The sequence below is a fragment of the Entelurus aequoreus genome, linkage group LG22 (genome assembly GCF_033978785.1).
Source record: "Entelurus aequoreus isolate RoL-2023_Sb linkage group LG22, RoL_Eaeq_v1.1, whole genome shotgun sequence".
In the NCBI taxonomy this organism is placed as follows: domain Eukaryota; kingdom Metazoa; phylum Chordata; class Actinopteri; order Syngnathiformes; family Syngnathidae; genus Entelurus; species Entelurus aequoreus.
Genome location: NC_084752.1, coordinates 39,608,890 through 39,621,389, shown reverse-complemented (window position 1 = coordinate 39,621,389; position 12,500 = coordinate 39,608,890). Strand labels below are relative to the sequence as shown.

The window sequence follows — 12,500 nt, the reverse complement described above, 5'->3', positions numbered from 1 at the left end:
CTGATAATAGACTGCCAGCCTATTTATAAACACACACACACATGCAGCTGTGCCAGGGCATGTGTTGCAGACAGATGCATTTTGCTTGATAATATTATTCACACATACAACAATCTCAAATGTCACATTGCATTTAGCTGAGGCGCCTCCGTAGCGCTAAGACAGTGATGGACAAAATGGAATGATATTGGAAAAAAATACAAATGTTAGAAACACATGTGGGGGATGGTCTTTCACCACACTGCAAAAAGTCAGTGTTCAAAAACAAGAAAACATTTTTTTAAAATGAGGGGTATTTTATATGAATTAAGCAAAATTATCTGCCAATAGAACAAGAAAATGTGGCTTGTCAAGACTTTCCAAAACAAGTCAAATTAGCTAACCTCAATGAACCCCAAAATAGCTTAAAATAAGTATATTCTCACTAATAACAAGTGCACTTTTCTTGGTAGAAAATAAAGACCTTTTTGCTCAATATGTTGAAAAATATTGTTAAATGAAGTAAATGCTAGTGCCATTATCTTGACATAATGATATGCACTAGAACAGGGGTCAGCAACCCGCGGCTCTTTAGCGCCGCCCTAGTGGCTCTCTGGAGCTTTTTCATAAATGTATGAAAAATGGAAAAAGATGAGGGGGAAAAAATATATTTTTTGTTTTAATATGGTTTGTGTAGGAGGACAAACATCACACAAACCTCCCTAATTGTTATAAAGCACACTGTTTATATTAAACATGCTTCACTGATTCGAGTATTTGGCGAGCGCCGTTTTGTCCTACTAATTTTGGCGGTCCTTGAACTCACCGTAGTTTGTTTACTTGTATAACTTTCTCCGACTTTCTAGGACAGGGGTCGCCAACCCAAAATGTTGAAAGAGCCATATTGGAGCAAAAATACAAAAACAAATCTGTCTGGAGCCGCAACAAATTAGAAGCCATATTACATACAGATAGTGTGTCATGAGATATACATTGAATTGAGATGACTTAAAGGAAACTAAATGAGCTCAAATATAGCTACAAATGAGGCATAATGATGCAATATGTACATATAGCTAGCCTAAATAGCATGTTAGCATCGATTAGCTTGCAGTCATGCAGTGACCAAATATGTCTGATTAGCACTCCACACAAGTCAATAACATCAACAAAACTCACCTTTGTGCATTCATGCACAACGTTAACTGTTTGGTTGACAAAATGAGACAGAAAAAGACGTGGCATAAAACACGTCCTAGAAAGTCAGAGAAAGTTATACATGTAAACAAACTAAAGGTGAGTTCAAGGACCGCCAAAATTAGTAGGACAAAACGGTGCTCGCCAAATACTGGAATCAGTGAAGCATGTTTAATATAAACAGTGTGATTTATAACAATTAGGGAGGTTTGTGTCATGTTTGTCATACAGAAACCATATTAAAACAAAAAAAAATTGTTTTTTTCCCCCTCATCTTTTTCCATTTTTCATACATTTTTGAAAAAGCTTCAGAGAGCCACTAGGGCGGCGCTAAAGAGCCATATGCGGCTCTAGAGCCGCGGGTTGCCGACCCCTGTTCTAGGACGTGTTTTATGCCACTTTTTTTTCTGTCTCATTTTGTCCACCAAACTTTTAACGTTGTGCGTGAGTGCACAAAGGTGAGTTTTGTTGATGTTATTGACTTGTGTGGAGTGCTAATCAGACATATTTGGTCACTGCATGACTGCAAGCTAATCGATGCTAACATGCTATTTAGGCTAGCTATATGTACATATTGCATCATCATGCCTCATTTGTAGCTATATTTGAGCTCATTTAGTTTCCTTTAAGTCCTCTTAATTCAATTTATATCTCATGACACACTATCTGTATGTAATATGGCTTTTAACTTTTTGTGGCTCCAGACAGATTTGTTTTTGTATTTTTGGTCCAATATGGCTCTTTCAACATTTTGGGTTGGCGCCCCCTACACTCGGCATTACATTTCTTGAAACCAGCAAACTTATACTAAAAACTAGTTTATTGTTCTTAATGGAAAGGCAACAAGGTAAGCGCTTGTTACTCTCGGGGTCTCCTAGCCGCTCAGGCAAATCATATGGTCTAAAAATGCATTTTTCCATGGATAACATGACATCATCGCGCCAAGTGCGTGCTCTTTCAGTCAATTAGTGCGCATATATACAGCCCCGCCCCCGGCCAAAATATTGTTTTAATTGTAATTTTGAGGAATTTATCTGAATGTGCATGAACTATTTCTGTTCAAAATAGTTAGAAATGTCAAATGTTTAAATATTAACTGTCAGTTTACTGTACTGTGCCAACTGTACTACTATATGAGTACCTATTTTCTATTGTTTCATTGAAAATAGAACAGCAAAGTCCATTTGGCTGTCATCTGTTTTAATTATGAGACACAATTGTGTCAAAGTCATGATTTTTTATTTCATGCTAGAAATAAGAAATGATTACTTTAAAAAAGTAGTTTTATACTTGTGAGTGTTGATGACACAGCTTTGCAACACTTGATATTCTAGTTTCAAGCATGCAAAACACTTAAAACAAGTAAAACACTCTAACATAAAGTCTGTTTAGTGAGAAGAATGATCTTATCAGACAGAAAATAAGCAAATATCACCCTTATTGGAGATATTTCATCTTACTTAGATTTCACTTTTTGCAGTGCAGGATTTTTAGTTTTATTTATTTAAAATTTTTGCAAAAATGATTATTGTTAGAGGAGTATTTTCCTTCCTTTGAGCAGAATAGGACGCCTTAGATTTCGTTTTGCCGGAAGGATAAAAACAATGATCTCAGTCTGACTGTTATTTATGTATTTATGCGCTAGGGGTGCACGAAAAAATCGATCCAAATCGGCATTCCTATTCATCCCATTTTTAAATCGAAACATCCTTTTCAAAAATCGATTACAATTATCATTTTTCAAGACGTTTTTAGGCCATCTCATCCCTATTCCAAAATGGAATATATTCATTTTTGTCCTTAAAATTCTACCCATAATACCCCATAGTGACAATGTGAAAAAAATTTTTTTTTTAATTTGCTAATTTATTAAAAATAAAAAAAATCACATGTGCATAAGTTTTCACAGCGCTTCACTATTTCTACATTTTGTTATTTTACTGTCAGGTTCTGTTGGTCTTGAACCCCAAAATGCAGAGATGGCAGGCAGAGGGCAGGAAAACATGACTTTAATGTCACAAAGCAAATAGTGCAACTGATAAGTGCACATGCAGGGAAAACAGGAAACATCGAGCCCTGACTGGAGGGCGAGGCAGGCATAAATAGTAGCCTGATTGGCAACTGCAACCAGATGTGCCAGGCTGCCAATCAGGGACAGGTGAGGGAAACGAGCGCTCAAGGAGACATGCAGGAAGTGAAACCAAAATAAGAGCGCTGACAGGAAATAAACACACACTAAGGAAACACAACCAGGCGTGAATGTGACAGGTACAGACTTATTCCAAAATGGAATAAGTCCATTTTTGTCCTCAAAATTCTACACACAATACCCCATAATGACCACGTGAAAAGGTTTTTGTTTTTTTATGAGCACATTTATAAAAATAAAAAAAAATCACAAATACATAAGTATTCACAGCGCTTCACTTTTTCCATATTTTGTTATGTTACATCCTTATTCCATAAATGAAATAAATTTACTTTTGTCCTTAATATTCTCCACACAATGACAATGTGGGAAAATCTATATATATATATATATATATATATATATATATATATAATTTTTTTTATTTTATTTATTTATTTTTTAAATGTGCACATTTAATTTTAAAAAAAAGAGAAAGACAACACATGTACATAAGTACTCACAGCGCTTCACTTTTTCTACATTGTTTTATGTTACAGCCTTATTCCAAAATGGAATAAATAATTTTTTGGTCCTCAAAATTCTACCCATAATACCCCATAATTACAATGTGAATAAGTCATTTTTTTTTAATGTGCACAATTATTCAAAATAAATAAAAAAATCACATGTGCACAAGTTTTCACAGCGCTTCTACATTTGTTATGTTACAACCTTATTCCAAAAATGGAATAATGCATTTTTGTCCTTAAAATTCTCCACACAATAGTACCCCATAATGACAATGTTTGTTTTTTTAAATGTGTACATTTAAAAAAAGAAAAGAAAAACACATGTACATAAGTACTCACAGCGCTTCACTTTTTCTACATTATGTTACAGCCTTATTCCAAAATGGAATAAATACATTTTTGTCTCAAAGTTCTACCCATAATACCCCATAATTACAATGTGAAAAAGTGTATTTTTTTAAATGTGCACAATTATAAAATAAATGAAAAAAAAATCACATGTGCATAAGTTTTCACAGCGCTTCACTTTTTCCACATTTTGTTATGTTACAACCTTGTTCCAAAAATGGAATAAATGCATTTTTGTCCTAAAAATTCTCCACACATAATGACAATGTGAAAAGGTTTTTTTTGGTTTTGTTTTTTAAATGTGTACATTTAAAAAACAAACAAAAAAACAACTCATGTACATAATGTTATGTTACAGCCTTATTCCATAATGAAATAAATACATTTTTGTCCTCAAAATTCTACCCATAATACCCCATAATTACAATGTGAAAAAGTTATTTCTTAAAAATGTGCAAATGTATTCAAAATAAATAAAAAAATCCCATGTGCATAAGTTTTCACAGCGCTTTACTTTTTCCACATTTTGTTATGTTAAATCCTTATTCCAAAAATGGAATAAATTCATTTTTGTCCTTAAAATTCTCCACACAATGACAATGTGAAAAAGTTTTTTTTTTTTTTTTTTTCAAATGTGCACATTTATTAAAAAAGGAAAAAATTAAATGTACATAAGTACTCACATTGCTTTTTCTACATTGTCTTATGTTCCAGCCTTATTCCAACATGGAATGAATCAAATTCTGTCCTCAAAATTCTACCCATAATACCCCATAGTTACAATGTGAAAAAGTTATTTTTAAAAAATGTGCACAATTATTCAAAATTTTAAAAAAATCACATGTGCATAAGTTTTCACAGCGCTTCACTTTTTCCACATTTTGTTATGTTACAACCTTATTCCAAAAATGGAATAAATGTATTTGTGTCCTTAAAATTCTCCACACAATACCCCATGATGGTTTTTATTTATTTATCTATTTTTTTAAATGTGCACATTTAAAAAAAAAAACAACAACAACACATGTACATACTGTAAGTACTCACAGCGCTTCACTTTTTCTACATTATGTTATGTTGCAGCCTTATTCCAAAATGGAATAAATACATTTTTGTCCTCAAAATTCTACCCATAATACCTCATAATTACAATGTGAAAAAGTTATTTCTTAAAAATTTACAAATGTATTCAAAATAAAAATAAAAATCACATGTGCATAAGTTTTCACAGCGCTTTACTTTTTCCACATTTTGTTATGTTACATCCTTATTCCAAAAATGGAATAAATTCTCCACACAATGACAATGTGAAAAAGTTTTTTTTTTTTTTTTTTTTTAAATGTGCACATTTATTAAAAAAGAAAAAAATCACATGTACATAAGTACTCACATCGCTTTTTCTACATTATCTTATGTTCCAGCCTTATTCCAAAATGGGGGGGGGAATAAATAAATGTTTGTCCTCAAAATTCTACAAACAATACCCCATAATGACAATGTGAAAACGTTTTTAGACATTTCTGCACATGTATTTAAATAAAAAAAACTAAGAAATCGTTTGTTTATGTGTCAAAATAGGTTATAGAAAAATAACGCATCTTTGTTGGAGACGGGCAAAAAGCTCACCACGCTGTTTTATGTAAAAATATCAAATGTATTGATACGAAACACGAATAGAAAAGCTGTTAACGAACATTGTGTGTATGTTGTGTGTGTCAGGGGCGCACTCGTGGTCTCTGGTAATGTTACAGTAGACTTGGACTTCATGAGTGCCGGTTTGGAGGTCAGCTTTGAAACCGAGGCCGCCCTGGACTTCATCACCACCGTGCAGTTCTCCGAGTATCCCTTCCTGGTGTGCATGCAGATGGACAAAACCACCTTCCCTGTCCGGTACTAGAGGAGCGCCACTCCGAGCACTTTCAAGTCTTTGCGACCATCTAAACTTTCCCGGTTGGCTTTCAGTGAACACGTGAAGAAGCACGAGAGTCTGCCGTCAAGGAAGAGCGTGGTGTCACGGAGGAGCAGGAAGATGCTCGTCCCCGGCTCGGAATTCCCACTTCACCAGGAGAACTCCAACATGTGCAAGAAGGTTTTTGGCCCCGGCTGGTAAGGAAGTCCAGTAGACTCCCAGGAAGGGAGGTTAGTTTCCCCTCTATGAGGTTTCATCTCACCGTCAAACACCCAAGAGACACGTGTGGGGAACGGCTTTTGTTTTGCAATGTTTACATTCCTGTGAGTATTTAAGAAATCATTTGACTTTTTTTTTTTTTTGCAATCGGGAGTTATTTTGTTGTCTTTTTATGGTTGTATTTATGTCGCTCACATACAGTGCCATGATGGGGTAGACAAAGGACATCAAGCAAAAGAAAACTGGGCTGGGCGATATGCTGAGAAGTCTTTTATAATTGTCAATGTCGATAATTAGTGATATTTTTAGTCAAATGAGGACCTGGAGAAAAATAAATGAAATGTAAACTTTGCTATTTAGAATCTAACCTGCCTTTTATTTGAAATCCCCTCAGCTACCAAGGCAGGAATGAAAGTAAACGTCAACGCAAATCAGGGGAAAAAAATCACTTCAAACAAAACACGAGACAATAACCTCTTAAAGGCCTACTGAAATGAATTTTTTTTACTTAAACGGGAATAGCAGATCCATTCTATGTGTCATACTTGATCATGTTCCGATATTGCCATATTTTTGCTGAAAGGATTTAGTATAGAACGTCGATAAAGATCGCAACTTTTGGTCTCTGATAAAAAAAACCAACCTTGCCCCTACCGGAAGTAGCGTGACGTAGTCAGTTGTTCACTCCCTCATATTTTCCTATTGTTTTCAACGCAGCTAGAGCTATTCAGACCGTGAAAGTGACGATTACCCCATTAATTTGAGTGAGGATGAAAGATTCGTGGATGAGGAACGTTAGAGTGACGGACTAGAATGCAGTGAAATACATATTTTTTTTGGCTCTGAGCGTAACTTAGGTACAAGCTGGCTCATTGGATTCCACACTCTCTCCTTTTTCTATTGTGGATCACGGATTTGTATTTTAAACCACCTGGGATACTATATCCTCTTGAAAATGAGAGTCGAGAACGAGAAATGGACATCACAGTGACTTTTATCTCCACGACAATACATCGACGAAGCTCTTTAGCATCTTTAGCATGAGCTAACGTGATAGCATCTGTCTCAAATGCAGATAGAAACAAAATAAATAAATCCCTGACTGGAAGGATAGACAGAAGATCGACAATACTATTAAACCATGGACATGTAACTACACGGTTAATAGATCTCAGCCTGGCAAAGCTTAACAATGCTGTTGCTAACGACGCTAAGGCTAACTCAGCAACGGGAGCTCACAGAGCTATGATAAAAACATTAGCGCTCCACCTACGCCAGCCAGCCCTCATCTGCTTTGCTCAGCAACACCCGTGCTCACCTGCGTTCCAGCGATTGACGGCGCGACGAAGGACTTCACCAGATCATCCGTGCGGTGGGTCTGCTAGCATCGGCTAGGCGTCTGCTAGCATCGGCTAGGCGTCTGCTATCCGAGTAAGTGGTCCTTGTGTTGCTACAGCCACCTACAACGTTCTTCTTTGCAGCCTCCATTGTTCATTGAACAAATTGCAAAAGATTCACCAACACAGATGTCCACAATACTGTGGAATTATGAAATGAAAACAGAGCTTTTTTGTATTGTATTCAATGGGGAAGGCATACCTCTGTTCCTCGGGCTACGTCACGCGCATACGTCATCCTTCGAAGGCTTTGTCAACCGGAAATGTGGCGGGAAATTTAAAATGTCACTTTATAAGTTAACCCGGCCGTATTGGCATGTGTTGCAATGTTAAGAGGTCATCATTGATATATAAACTATCAGACTGCGTGGTCGCTAGTAGTGGCTTTCAGTAGGCCTTTAAAGTTAGGGTGAAAAAATCTAATGTATTTAAAAAAAAAAAAAAGCTTAAAGTGTAACAAAATAGTGTTAAAATGTTCACATAGAGAAACCTGAGAACTATTTTCTGCAGGTTCAGACAGCAGTGTTTTTCAACCACTGTGCCGCGGCACACTAGTGTGCCGTGGGATACAGTCTGGTGTGCCGTGGGAGGTGATCTAATTTCACCTATTTGGGTTAAAAATATTTTTTGCAAACCAGTAATTATAGTCTGCAAATGATGTGTTGTTGTTGAGTGTCGGTGCTGTCCAGAGCTGGGCAGAGTAACCGTGTAATACTCTTCCATATCAGTAGGTGGCAGCAGGTAGCTAATTGCTTTTGTAGATGTCGGAAACAGCGCGCAGGTAAAAGGGTGTCTAATGCTTAAACAAAAAAATAAACAAAAGGTGAGTTAGGGAAGGCTATGCAGAACCAAACTAAAACTGAACTGGCTACAAAGTAAACAAAAACAGAATGCTGGACGACAGCAAAGACTTACTGTGGAGCAAAGACAATGTACATCCGAACATGACATGACAATCGACAATGTCCCCACAGAGAAGGATAAAAACAACTGAAATATTCTTGATAGCTAAAACAAAGTAGATGCGGGGAATATCGCTCAAAGGAAGACATGAAACTGCTACAGGAAAATACCCCAAAAAAGAGAAAAAGCCAGCAAAATAGGAGCGCAAGACAAGAAGTAAAACACTACACACAGGAAAACAGCAAAAAGTCCAAATAAGTCAGGGTGTGATGTGACAGGTGGTGACAGTACACCTACTTTGAGACAAGAGCTATAGTCATGCATGCTTGGTTATGCTTTAAAGTCATATCCAACAATTGCGACGACGACTTTTTACTGTCAACTGAGTTTCGTTTTTTACTGATTTCTGCTGGTGGCGTCTCTGCATTTTGTCAACGCAAAAAAATGAGCCTTGGCTCAAAAAAGGTTGAAAAACAGTGCTCTAAAGGGTGAGCGCAGTTACAAGTGCCTTGGTCTGACTACGGTCCAATTTAGTGAATCCAAAAAATAGTCCAGATGGCGTTTCCTGTTTTATGGCTAATTCCTTTGCTCTCTGCAGCACTCATTATCACTTTCTCTTCTCAGTCCATGCAGAGAATCCACCGCGAGACAACAACATGGTACAACCAAACTTGATAGTTGATACTGTTACCCGATTGGCTGTTAGCATGGCACTTCCTGCGTTGCTCAGTTAGCGAGTGTCTTCGTTCATGCAACTTCACAACTTCCTGTTTCTTCCAAAAAAAGAACAAGAAAATCTAACATTTTATCGAACACATTTTTAATCGCTATTGATTGGAGGTCTATAGTGATATATGTTGATATTGTTTTATCGCCCAGCCCTCACGTGAAGCGACTGACCTAAACACAGTAGGCTCCATGTCAGTAAATGATTCACACTCGTGTTGTTTCCACCAGACAAGATCTGGGATGGAAAAGAAATCCACCAAAATAAATATCAAAAGTTTTCAAGAAGTATTTTTGTCTCACCTACACATTTCTGAAAGTGTGACCGTTTGCTGAGCAAGTTGGACTTACGGGAGGGAAGGGATTCGTATGGCCCCTTTCCTTATGAGGGGGTTTAATCCTCTTGCAATGCAGTCTGATGAAAATGATGGAAAGTGCCACTATACATGGAAACTGACGCTGTGGTGCCACAAAACACTATTGCCATCTGGCGGCTAAAGTAAATAGTGCACCGCTAATTTGTCACGTTTCATGTGTCAGGTAAAGCGCGACGAACGGGGCCATATGAATCCCCTTCCTAGTGTATACTTACAGATCCATTGGTTTTACTATTGGATATACAAAGCCCGTTTCCATATGAGTTGGGAAATGGTGTTAGATGTAAATATAAATGGTTGCAAATCCTTTTCAAGCCATATTCAGTTGAATATGCTACAAAGACAACATATTTCATGTTCAAACTAATAAACTTTATTTTTTTTGTGCAAATAATAATTAAGTTATAATTTCATGGCTGCAACACGTGCCAAAGTAGTTGGGATAGGGCATGTTCACCACTGTGTTACATGGCCTTTCCTTTTAACAACACTCAGTAAACGAGGAAACTAATTGTTGAAGCTTTGAAAGTGGAATTCTTTCCCATTCTTGTTTTATGTCGAGCTTCAGTCGTTCAACAGTCCGCTGTCCTATTTTAGGCTTCATAATGCGCCACACATTTTTAATGGGAGACAGGTCTGGACTACAGGCAGGCCAGTCTAGTACCCGCACTCTTTTACTATGAAGCCACGTTGATGTAACACGTGGCTTGGCATTGTCTTGCTGAAATAACATGAGCATTTCCTCAACTTTATCAGTATTTATTGCCACCTTTCCCAACTTCTTTGGCACGTGTTGCTGCCATCAAATTCTAAAGTTAATGATTATTTGCACACAAAAAAAAGTTTATGAGTTTGAACATGAAATATGTTGTCTTTGTAGCATATTCAACTGAATATGGCTTGAAAAGGGTTTGCAAATCATTGTATTCTGTTTATATGCGAAGGGCTACCAGTTTGATACACACTTCAATAAATTGCCAGAAATAGCCAATTTGCTCAATTTACCTGTAACTCTGTTATTATTAATAATTAATGATATTTGCACTTAATTGAACGGTTTAAAAGAGGACAAAACATGAAAAAAATGACAATTCAATTTTGAAACATAGTTTATCTTCAATTTCGACTCTTTAAAATTCAAAATTCAAGACTCTTTAAAATTCAAAATTCAACCGAAAAAAAGACGAGAAAAACTTAAAAAAAGAATTTATGGAACATCATTAGTAATTTTTCCTGATTAAGATTAATTTTAGAATTTTTTATTAAATAGGTTAAAATCCAATCTACACTTTGTTAGAATATATGACAAATTGGACCAAGCTATATTTCTAACAAAGACAAATCATTATTTCTTCTAGATTTTCCAGAACAAAAATTTTTAAATAAATTCAAAAGACTTTGAAATAAGATTTTAAATTTGATTCTACAGATTTTCTAGAATTTTCCAGAATATTTTTTTTGAATTTTAATCATAATAAGTTTGAAGAAATAATTTCACAAATATTCTTCGTCGAAAAAACAGAAGCTAAAATGAAGAATTAAATTAAAATGTATTAATTATTCTTTACAATAAAAAAAAATAAATTTACTTGAACATTGATTTAAATTGTCAGGAAAGAAGAGGAAGGAATTTAAAAGGTAAAAAGGTATATGTGTTTAAAAATCCTAAAATCATTTTTTAAGGTTGTTATTTTTTCTCTAAAATTGTCTTTCTGAAAGTTATAAGAAGCAAAGTAAAAAAATGAATGAATTTATTTAAACAAGTGAAGACCAAGTCTTTAAAATATTTTCTTGGATTTTCAAATTCTATTTGAGTTTTGTCTCTCTTAGAATTAAAAATGTCGGGCAAAGCGAGACCAGCTTGCTAGTAAATTAAATAAAATTTAAAAAAATAGAGGCAGCTCACTGGTAAGTGCTGCTTATTTGAGCTATTTTTAGAACAGGCCAGCGGGCTACTCATCTGGTCCTTACGGGCTACCTGGTGCCCGCGGGCACCGCGTTGGTGACCCCTGCACTAAAGACTCTAGTCCAGGGGTGTCCAAACTTTTTTCCCTTAAGGGCCGCATGACGAAAAGTCAAAGCATGCGGGGGCCGTTTTAATATTTCTTCTATTTTGTCCAAATAAAATGCTGAAAAGAGACGTGACATATTTTGAAAGACACAACTTGGTGTCAGCTGTGTTTGTAAGTGACAAATGGTGCTATTGTTGGTTAGTTCAGGGGAGTCAGAGTGTGCTTTTGTTGGCCCGCAACGTATTGTTGGAAAAAAACATGACAGTAAAATATGTAAGAAAAAAATTAAAAGATGTAACTTAATGAGAAAAAGATGGCTAACGATACAATTTGTCATTTATAACAGTGGTCCCCAACCACCGGGCCGCGGACCGGTACCGGAGGCCGCACAAGAAATTAAAAAACAAAACAAAAAAACATTTTTTTAAATTTTTTTTTTTTATTACATCAACATAAAAAACACATTATAATATCAATATAGATCAATACAGTCTGCAGGGATACAGTCCGTAAGCATCACATGATTGTATTTCTTTAAGAAAAAAAGCTAGAACAAATACCCAGAACTAGGGATGTCCGATAATGGCTTTTTGCCGATATCCGATATGCCGATATTGTCCAACTCTTTTAATTACCGATACCGATATCAACCGATATATACAGTCGTGGAATTAACACATTATTATGCCTAATTTGGACAACCAGGTATGGTGAAGATAAGGTACTTTTTAAAAAAATGAATCAAATAAAATAAGATAAATAAATTAAAAAC

At 35.8% G+C, this 12,500-nt stretch overlaps 1 protein-coding gene across 2 annotated transcripts in view; it reads left to right on the top strand.

Moving 5' to 3' along the window:
* Positions 1 to 9,688, top strand: part of LOC133639685 (microsomal triglyceride transfer protein-like) — a 60,932-nt gene extending 51,244 nt beyond the window's left edge. The window contains exons 17-19 of one of the 2 annotated variants that reach the window (XR_009823836.1): positions 5,905 to 6,075; positions 6,148 to 6,417; positions 6,515 to 9,688. Coding sequence is in view for 1 of the 2 variants with exons in the window: in XM_062033208.1 (XP_061889192.1) it covers positions 5,905 to 6,075; positions 6,148 to 6,295 (319 nt within the window). In the remaining variant the exon portion in view is untranslated. Of the gene's footprint in view, positions 1 to 5,904; positions 6,076 to 6,147 lie in introns of both variants that reach the window. The other variant, XM_062033208.1, reaches the window with a different exon arrangement.
* Positions 9,689 to 12,500: the final 2,812 nt, after the last annotated feature.